Source organism: Peromyscus leucopus, chromosome 5 (genome assembly GCF_004664715.2).
Source record: "Peromyscus leucopus breed LL Stock chromosome 5, UCI_PerLeu_2.1, whole genome shotgun sequence".
In the NCBI taxonomy this organism is placed as follows: Eukaryota; Metazoa; Chordata; class Mammalia; order Rodentia; family Cricetidae; genus Peromyscus; species Peromyscus leucopus.
The window spans coordinates 36,053,509-36,064,013 of record NC_051067.1 but is presented as its reverse complement, the minus strand read 5'-3'; the positions used below and the strand labels follow the sequence as shown (position 1 = coordinate 36,064,013).

At 37.2% G+C, this 10,505-nt stretch overlaps 1 protein-coding gene across 2 annotated transcripts; it reads left to right on the top strand.

Annotated features, from left to right (window-relative positions):
• The first annotated feature begins 1,579 nt into the window (after nt 1-1,579).
• On the top strand, nt 1,580-7,743 carry LOC114702105 (prolactin-3C1-like). 2 transcript variants are annotated; one of them, XM_037205601.1, is made up of 5 exons: nt 1,580-1,687; nt 2,777-2,934; nt 4,410-4,493; nt 6,369-6,548; nt 7,255-7,743. In XM_037205601.1, the coding sequence occupies exons 1-5, from the start codon at nt 1,657-1,659 to the stop codon at nt 7,456-7,458; spliced, it is 657 nt and encodes a 218-aa protein (XP_037061496.1). In that variant the 5' UTR covers nt 1,580-1,656; the 3' UTR covers nt 7,459-7,743. The 2 variants fall into 2 exon arrangements, with proteins under 2 accessions (XP_037061496.1, XP_028738219.2); XM_028882386.2 differs by having other exon boundaries at nt 1,581-1,687; nt 2,780-2,934.
• The last annotated feature ends 2,762 nt before the right edge of the window (nt 7,744-10,505 follow it).

Sequence of the window (10,505 nt, the reverse complement as noted above, 5' to 3'; positions counted from 1 at the left end):
ATGTTTGCAGTAATGATCTAGAAGCTTCCACCATGAGGCACTGAAAGGATCAAGCAGATGCCATAACAGGCTGCTCAGTCTTCTCTCAGAGATCAGTCCTCAATTTCAGTTTTTTGAGACTTGAGCAAGCAGTAGCTCCTTTTCTGCATGTACTTTGACTGCTCAAAGTTCAGCCAGTTGTTTACTGTCTGGGACCCCTCACCAACTTAGAGCTATGTGCATGAGTCAAGGACAGAGCCTGGACCACTGAGCCAGCCCCCACAGTCAGTACATGCTAGACCAGTCAGTCCCCATGCAGCTCAAGGACAAAGCCTGGGACTTGTCCAGAACTTCCCCCAAAATGATAATTGTAACCCCCAAACAGTAAATTCGAAGGTTACATATCCTTACCCAATTAAAAGAGAACAGAGGACTTCAAAAATAAAAATAAACCAATCCCAGTTGCTCCCAAGCCAAACCCCTAACTGCCCTGAAGGGCTTGTGGTTTTTGCCTTTAAATAGCTAGCCTCACAAAGAAAGAGGAACTCCTCCCTGCCTCACTGTATTGGGTGTAGGAATGAGTTCCCTGCCTAGGCTTGTATCTATAGAATAAACCTTGCTGTTGCATTCTGGACATCCTCAGTCTTCTGTGGTCTCTTTGGGGTCATAATCTGGGCATAAAAGCACCATGGTACCAAAACATACTTTACTATCTGTGTCCCAGAAATTGTCAACAACTGTATTATTCAGCTACGTGAGAAAGCCATAAGAGATTCTGTCAATGTATAACTAATAGTAAATCTAGAAATGTAGCCTTACAGTTAGAGGTGAAATCATGGCCTTGCCCAGCAATTGTCAACAACTGTATTGTTTGGCCACATGGTAAAGCCATAAGGGAGTCTGTCAACATGTGTCTAGTAGTAATCTAGCCCACTAGTTGAGTTGCCATCAAGAGCTCTCCCGTTTGATTAAAGTTCCAACTCCACATGCTATAACAGTGCAAAAACATGTTCCATCAAGGAGGGTATGACCGTTTCTTTTGTTAAATGGATGTGATGTACCCAAAAACGTACCTGCTAAATATCTGCGTTTAGACTTATAGGTTACTGGAACCATAACCAAAATTGTTGAGAGGAGCCTTTTACAATGTTTGGTGGTCGCTGTCTTAGATTTATGTTTTGTTGCATTTGTGAGAATAACTGACTCCTGCTGTGATATGAAAACTCAAAGCTAAGAAATAATGGAGTGTATTTAACACCACATGAAAGGTGGCAGAAAAAACATAGGAACCTGAACTAGGAAAATATTATTAGGGAATAAGCACATTACTCCTGACAGAAATGACTATGAGTCATCATGGAACAGAGAAGTCTTTGATATGCAAAATAACTTGAACCCTAGTGATACCATGACAAAACAAAAACAAAAACAAAAACAAAAGAAACCACATTGAAGTAAGACTGTGGTAAAAGTAGAGTTAATACTCCCTGAAGGAAGAGACTCATTGTGCTGCAGACATTGTTTATCTTGCTCCTTATAATCCCCCACCAAGCTCTGCTTGGCTGTGGGTACATTTTGTTAGTATATATAGGAGGTAGAAACCTGACTAAGGCAGCACTCAGGTGAGGTAGCTTTCCTGAGCTGGAGGCCACATCATTGTGGTGGAACTTCTTGGAGATGCAATTGTCATTGACTCAACCATGCTGCTGTAAGTGACATTCATCTGTGTTCCTCTAAGTAAGCTTTATCAATGCATTATTTGGTACACATGGGTTTCTTTGCTCCTAACATTGCTGTAGTCTGCAGAGAACTGATGTTTTTTTCATGTCTCACTTAGATTTAAGGTGAGGGAGCTGAGGATTTTAAAGAACGGAATTGTTCAGTGGACCTTGAAATAAGTGGTTCTCTAAGGGGATCCTTCGTCTCTGTTGATACATGACAATGCCCAAAGTCATTTGCATTTTCTTCTGTTTGTACTTGAAGATAAATGGAGAGAATTTTGTAGGTATCTAACTGGTACCTGCTCTGAACCATCTTTCAATGCACAGGTTATCTTTCAGAATCATAAACAGGCCAATACCAAATGATCAGTTGCTGAAGTTTAGAACTTCGACTTTATTAAAAATAAGATTAAATTGTCTTATTGCCCCCAATCCAGACAATGATGGCAGGTTTGATTCTTTACCATTTGGGTATATACCAAATAAAATGGCAAAAGAAAAAAAATTGCATGTTCATGACAATCACCTTAAATATTGGGTGATATTTCAAAGACAAATGAATTAGTTACAGACATAAGATGGAAAATGAACTTACATTCCTAAGACGTTAAAATATGCAAAGTCCTAGCCAGGCGGTGGTGGCACACGCCTTTAATCCCAGCACTCGGGAGGCAGAGGCAGGAGGATCTCTGTGAGTTTGAGGCCAACCTGGGCTACAGAGTGAGATCCAGGAAAGGCACAAAGCTACACAGAGAAACCCTGTCTCGAAAAAACAAACAAACAAACAAAAAAAGCAAAGTCTTGACTTAAAGACTCTAAATTTGAATTCATCTCTGCTCCAAATGTTTCCAAGTTTGGGAAGTTCTTCCAGAGCAGCCAAAGCTGAAGGATCACACACCCCTCAAGGTGTGAACTACCAAAATGTTCCCTATATTCTCACAGTGGAAAGAGCATATGTCCAACTTCAGTTGTACAGGACTGAGTTGGTACAGGATGTTAGAACAGATAGTGCTTACTATACAGGATAGCTCTTGGAACTTCATTTGAAAAGATCTCAGAATAATTTCTCTGAATAGTAGGGATGAGCCTGTTGCTGCTGATATCAAGTCTGCTTCCTTGGGAACATGTGATCTCCACACCAGATGACCAGATGTTCAATGAAGAGCTGTATAACAAATTGATTTCCATTTCTCATCGCACTCATATAGTTGCCCGAAAAATGTATAAAAATTTAGTAAGTACCTCACTTATTTCAGAATTCTTTTCGAAAGCGAATGTGAGAAAACTTTACTGTTTTAACCATAAAGTATCATGAATCAAATTTCAACTAGTATGTTTTATATGTAGTAGAAAGTATCAATTATTAAAGTGTAGATGGGGGAATATAGGATATTTCATGAAATAGCGAAGATTTATAAAGAAGGCAATGATTTTTTTTTCAGTTTTTCTTCTAATAAACCTTAAAAATAAGTATTTTTGTTTTGAACTTCCACTTTGAACATTAAGCCCAGAAAAATTCTCCAGGGAGGAGCTATGATTTCCTGATCTTGTTTGAAGAATGCCTCTGTGGGCATTATTCACATAGGGCTTTACAGATATCTAATATAGTAGCACTGAGCTGCAGTAAATAAATTGGAGAAAATAAAACTAAACTGATCTGTAACCATGCAAAGTGGGAAACGACAACAAAAATAGCTGTTCAGAAAGTTCCAAATGCTAAGAATCATTGATCAAGATTTCTGTCAGGGAGTGGCTGATTACAGTGGGAGTATTGGTGTAGAAAGGAGTATTTTCTTTCTTTCTGGTGGAGATAATTTTTTTTTGATTTGTTTAGGTGAGTCACTACAGTGAAAACAAAGAAGACAGTGCAAACTGAGGATATGAAAATATGTCTGTAGAATTGTAGTGACTATGCCTTTCCATTGTCATTTTCATTCGTTAGTGATTCTTTCCTTCCATCTTCTTCACTCATAATCTTGCAAATGCAGTGTTCCTAGGGATCCATTAATCTTTTATAAATTTGTCGATTGTTAATAGTTAATATATATTTGAATTACTAAATAACTCAAGTAAATATAACCTTCAGTTGATTGATATAGTCCCATTAAATGCTGTTTTGTGATTTCTATCCTCATTCATTGCTAAATATTTCTTAAAAACATAATTCAGATTTTTATGTTAAAATGTGATGCCATCAACACAACTGCATTACAAACTTACCATGAAGTTAGTATGCTCCAGCTATAACTCCATTTTGCTTGAGAAAAAGGAAGATATTTGCTGTTATCTACTTAACAGTAGCACATCAGCTTGAATCAATAGGAATGAAGTTATTCATAAATATCAATACAAAGCCACTATTTGATGGCACACAACTCAAATCTCCAGAGTTCTGATACTTAAAACACTAAACGTTTTTTGGTTAGAGTGTTTCTTTGTGACTTACTTTCAAACAATAATTTTTAGGAATCGCAAAACAGCAAGGGCACTGTAAAGAAGAGAAGAGTGTGTGAGGCCAGGATATTCGATTGCATATGTAAAGGGATGAAAGAGCACACATGCAATATTTGCTTCACTCCTCTATTTCAATTTTAATGCAGTCCTTATGTGATAAAACTGAACATCTATCAAATACATTAATAATCTGGTCATGGATGTGTTGGTTATATCCTGAAACTACAAATACTTGAATCATTTCTTTCCCTCCAGGATGTAAAGTTATCCAAGGGAAGATGGTTTAAAAACAGTGGAAACAACACCTGCCGCACTGCTTCCATCCCTACTACAAAAAAAGTAGGTTTTTCCTCCATATTATTACCAAAACAACTTCATCATTACTCTAGTTGTCTGTGCTGTGTGTGATTACTGGGACTATTGCAGTTACAATAATCTCATGTCCAACAGAGTGAAGAAAGAAGCATCAGGCAGAAAAGCATCACACCACACAGTAGTTAACTTGCCCACTAAGTCAAAAGCCAGCTTACATTATAGCAGAAGCCTAAGTTGCCCATGTAGATCATTTTTCCAGCAACTTGCTAATGGGATTAAAATTTTTTGTCTAAATTGGATGTTATTAATGGTTGAATATATATCCAAAGACATGTGGAAGAAATCAAATACAGTAGTGTTTATGATATAATCCTAAAGACTCCTCCTCTGTCAGCAGGCTACTTAAATCACCAGTGTGCAGTTTATTTTTGAATTTTGAAAATCCCTTGGTCTTATTTCCATTTCATTATATTGTGCAGTACTCCCTGAGTCTACCTTATCCTGTATCTTAATTGAAAATCAGCTGAATAAAAAGGTTCTCTGCATACTATAGTATGTATCTCAGGATAGCCTTTATTTTGCTGGTGTTTACATTTCTCAGGAGCTCGAATATGTGATGTTTCATCTCTCCTTTCTGATCCCCAGTCATAATCAATCTTCTGTGAATTAAACTGACCTTGTTAGGTGTAGACCTCTCATACATATTATTTGTTCTATAAGATTTTATCACTAGCATCTATGTAAAACTATTCTTATTTAAATGTGACTATAATAATGGAAATTAAAGAAAAAGAGGTGGGGAAGAGAGAACTTTTACACAGACCTACATACTTAGACACTTTCAAAAGCAGGATGTTGGCACTGATACATGCATTAGACACAAAAATTTCTCTAACATGAGATACTATTGGAAAAATAATGAACTGAAGTTCAGAAAATTTACAAAGAACTTGTACCTCTTGCATGTCAAGTAAGAATGTGTAGTTGGGCTGCATCCACCCCAACTCCTCAATAGTAATCATCATGCTACAATCTTCCCACCAATCAATTTTGCCATCATCATTTAGCCTGCTCCTTTCCTTCATATCCTGTACATATTTCCTTTCCCATGTCCATTGGATTGCCATTACTCTTCTTTTCATTACCAGAGTCATAACTAAAAAATATAACAGCAAACAGTTGTAATCATATATGGCTGCCAAACAAGATTCTGGCAGTGATCATAAGCTGGTCATATCTTAACTTCATTGTGATTTACACTGATGATGGTATTAAAAGCAGCACTGGGTTATTTTTTTTCTGCTGGACATGAGGACAAGTATGTTGCTCTGCCAGAAGTATGAAGTAGGCTTTACCCAGAAAATGACTATGTCAATGGCATTTTTCTTCACTGTATTTATTGTTAAACATTTTACAATAAACATTCTACAATAAACCAGAAATCACAATTGAGTGTTTAAATGAGCAAATTGATTCACTAGTGTGAAAATAATTTGGATGACCTTCCATTGTCAGTGTTCGCATTGCTTTGGTCTCAGTCAGACCTGGTGATACCTACTAAGTAGGATCCAGCAAATCTTTGATTATCATAGACAAGGAATGCAATTAAATAGAAAAAAATCTCACCATAAGCTACATGTTCACATATAGAAAATAAAACAAATTATGATCAATATATGTCATGAGGAAAAAAATATTCAAACCTGATTAGTTTTATGTTACCAAACTATATTTCAATGGCTTAAATTTCACATTTCTACAATGTGTATCATATTCCAACAAACATTTTTATGTATTGATTACTTAAAAATAGGTATTGCATCTTTTGTCTTTGTGTAAAGACACAATGTATCTACTCTATTTTGCTTATTCAATGCAATTTTCAATCTGATTACTTAGACTGAAGTCCTTCTGAAAGTGGTCATCAATGTTTCAAATGCCTGGAAGTACCCACTGAAACTTCTGACACCTGCAGTGTTGACTCATTTAGGGTCCTATGATGGTATGCTGGCAAGAGCTGTAGAGGTTAAGTATGGATGTGAAGCAATTCTGGAGGGAGCAAAAGTTTTGCTCAGCAGGGTGAGCCATCTCTTCACATTTCTTTGATCATGTCATGTGTGAAAAAGAAATTAATTTTTAAAAACTTAATTTTCAAGAGTAACCAATATGTTCACAATCTTTCCAGTAAGGAAATCACATATAAAACCAACCACTCATAAAATTCTTTACTGAGAATAAGACACACAAGTAATCTCAATAGAAAATAGCTGCTCTTCATAGCAATTTGGGCAGAAGCTGTCCTGGATAGAATGGATACATCTGCATAACGCAGAAGACATTAAGATAGTCATGCTTGTGTCTCTTGCACCTTAATTCATTAAAGGAAATATTCATCATGTCTAAGGTTTAGGAAAATATAAAATATGGAGAATATATTTAGTTGAAAGACAAAAGAGATTAGGACACTCTACTAGAACCTATAAAGGTATGGAGGACAGACCCAGGAAAGTACTGAGGACATGTTAAAGTCCGCAAAGTTAAAAAACTGCTCCATTCCCTCCAATGTCCTTTGGTTAAATCCATATCTAGTGTCACATAGCAATTTGATGGTTCTCCAGTTTTGTAACCCTGCATGCGTATTCCTTATTTGACTACAGCACATACATGTATATAAGTTCACACACACACACACACACACACACACACACACACACACACACACGAAAGGAATAAGGACCAATTATACCAATGAAGTACATATAATACTTGTCCTTTTGATGTTTAGGTTCAGCCTGGAATTGAAGAAAATAATTACCCTGACTGGCCAGAACTAAAACAATTGAGGTCTTCCAATAAAGACACTCACCTTTCTGCATTTCATACACTCTTCTACTGCCTATACAAGGATATACAAAAGGTTAACCGTTATCTTAAGATTCTGAGGCGCCGAGTCATCAAAAAACAACAAATGCTAAGTATAAAGCCATGACATCTGCTGCTGAGATGGTCCTTGATGAATGAACCACATCTTCAGAGCTTTGAAAAGTTTAATCTACTAGATTTCTTTTTATAAAATAAAATATGATTCCTTAGAAATGTCAGTTTGGAAGAGAATGTTTATCAATTTCTTGTGTCCATGTAATATAAAAAAGAATATAGCATTGCATTGTTTCTTTGTAATTTTTACAAATGATCAGGTTTTAGAAAGCAAGCAAGATGGCTGACAAATTACTTTAGAATCAAAGTAAAGATGAACAAGTTATTTTTTAAAATATCAAGATATTAATATTAATCAGAAGAAATAAGATGGAAATGTACAGCTTTGTTTTTAAATAAAACCACTCTGAGAAAAGTTTCATGATACAAGGATAGATGATGTAAGTGCTGTAGTTTTGCACTACTCCTAGATATCATAATGTTTCAAACTTTCTAAAAACATGTTAGGATGCAAGTATGAAATGTATCTAGATTTCTCCAATGAAAATCTTCAACTGTGGTCTTCATAGCACCACTTTAGAAAGATTGCACATACACTGTGGTCTATAGAACAACTAATCCGACAGCACTTCATCCCATATTCAAGTTATTCAACACCCTAGCCACACCGTCCAGTTATTAATTTCAGACAACAAGGAACCAAGATTTCATCCATTCTTACAATGTTTCTGCCATTCCCTTTTTCTGCATATCAATGTCTGTGACTTTCTCAGAATTCAGCAGATAAGTAAAAATGAGAAATGGTGACAAAACAAAGCTGATAAGTAGAGTTTTACTGACTAGGGCTAAAGTTAAAAATCTTCTGAGAATCAGATGTTTCGTCCATGTTGCTCGCTAGTGTGGTACAAACACACCTTTGGGCATTCAAAAAAGGGTGGTGTCTATCAAGAGGCATGCACTGTCTAAATTCCCTGTATCCTTTCCACAGTTACACCACCTGTACCCTCCTTTTCAGCCTTTGTTTCTGGTCCTCTCATCCTAAGGTATTGTATTTGAGAAAATAGCTGGAAGGCTGCTTTTCATCAACTGACACAAAGTCTCTTGCATCAGGCCTACTCCATCAGTGAAGCAGCAGCAGCCCTGGGGTTCCAATGATAACTTCCTAATATATACATTTTCTTATATAATTATAGATCACAAATGGAACAGAAAGTCAAATTCATTATCATACTTTTATTGTAGGAATGTACATCTATTATTTCCTTCTTTTGAACTCCAAGAGTCATTTTCTCTATTGACAGTCATCTGAGGGTGTGAATGTATCACAATGCCTTAAACTAAAACAACAACAACAAAAATACATTCTATTCATTCCATCTAGAGAAAAAAGATTGGGTCAGTGTAGCTGAGTTTATTGACTGCTTCAAAGCAACGTAGCACATGGATAATTTCATAGTCTTCTCTCAGAAGTCAGTGGGCTTGCCAACCTGTCTCTTGCCTCACTTATAAGAAATTTCAGATACTCATAGAAAATAGATGCTCAGAAATGACAGAATTCACTTTTTATAATCAATGTCCAAACCCATTGCTTTTTGATTTGAGTAGCATGGCTGGTCACTAAACTCTATGGACCTGCCTCTGTGCCCTGCTAGCTTTCTCATTCCAGAAAACCAACATTTGTTAATGTCTTTGTTTTTGTTTTGTTTTTGTTGGGAGTTGTTGTTGTTTTGTTATTTTGTTCAATTTTATTTTTGGCATTGCTTGGTTCATATTTTGTTTATTATATATTGAGACTCTACAATTATGTATGGTATATGCATATATACACAAAAAACATATGTTCTTAATTTTGGATTAGTTCTTTGAAAATTTTGGTCAATTTGTTGTGACCACATTTGCCTACTTCGGCAATTTTTTTTAATTTTTCAATTTTTTTATATTTTTATTTTACAATTAACTTAATTTTACATATCAGTCACGGATTCCCCTGTCCTCCCTCCTCCACCTCCCAGGCTTCCCTGTCAATCCACCCCCCATTCTTACCTCCTCCATGGCAAGGTCTTCCCTGGGGATTCAGCTTAGCCTAGTAGATTCAGTTGAGGCAGGTCCAGTCCCCTCCTCCCTACACCAAAGCTGAGCAAAGTGTCCCAGCATAGGCCCTAGGTTCCAAAAAGCCAGCTCATGAACCAAGGACAGGTCCTGGTCCCACTGCCTGGGGGCCTCCTAAACAGTTCAAGCTCATCAACTATCTCACTGATCCAGAGGGCCTGATCCAGTTCCATGGGGGCTCCTCAGCTATTGGTTCACAGTTCATGTGTTTCCACTAGTTTGGCTATTTATCCTTGTGCTTTTTCCAATAATGGTCTCAATATCTCTTGCTCATATAATCCCCCCTCTCTCTCAGCAATTGGACTCTTGGAGCACCACCTGGTGTTTGGTCATGGATCTCTGCATATGCTTCTACCAGTCACTGGATGAGAGATCTAACATTACAGTTAGGGTGTTCGGCCATCTGATCACCAGAGTAGGTCAGCTCAGGCACTCTCTTGACCATTGCCAGTAGTCTATAGTGGAGGTATCTTTGTGGATTTCTGGGAACCTCTCTACACTCTGCTTCTTCCTATTCCCATGGGGTCTTCATTTATCATGGTATCTCTTTCCTTGTTCTCCCACTCTGTTCCTGATCCAGCTGGGACCTACCACTCCCCTTAGCTCTCTTTCCACTGACTCTTGCCCTCCATTACCCCCCCATGTCTAGTTTGCTCATGTAGATCTCATCCATTTCTCTGTTGTTGGGTGATCCCTGTGTCTAAAATGACAGCCTACAGAATGGGAAAAGATCTTCACCAACCCCACGTCTCTCAGAGGGCTGATATCCAGAATATATAAAGAACTCAAGAAATTAGACATCAAAATACCCAACAGTCCAATTAAAAAATGGGCCATAGAGCTAAACAGAGAGTTCTCAGCAGAAGAAGCTCCAATGGCTGAAAGACATTTAAGGAATTGCTCAACATCCCTAATCATCAGGGAAATGTAAATCAAAATGACTCTGAGATACCTTACACCCATCAGAATGGCTAAGATCAAAAAACACTG

Excerpts from the sequence above, each read along its gene's own strand:
- LOC114702105 (XM_037205601.1), top strand. The coding sequence starts at position 1,657 with ATGCAATTGTCATTGACTCAACCATGCTGCT. Across the intron at positions 1,688-2,776 it reads ATTGACTCAACCATGCTGCT|TAGGGATGAGCCTGTTGCTG; the intron begins GTAAGTGACATT and ends TTCTCTGAATAG. Across the intron at positions 2,935-4,409 it reads GAAAAATGTATAAAAATTTA|GATGTAAAGTTATCCAAGGG; the intron begins GTAAGTACCTCA and ends CTTTCCCTCCAG.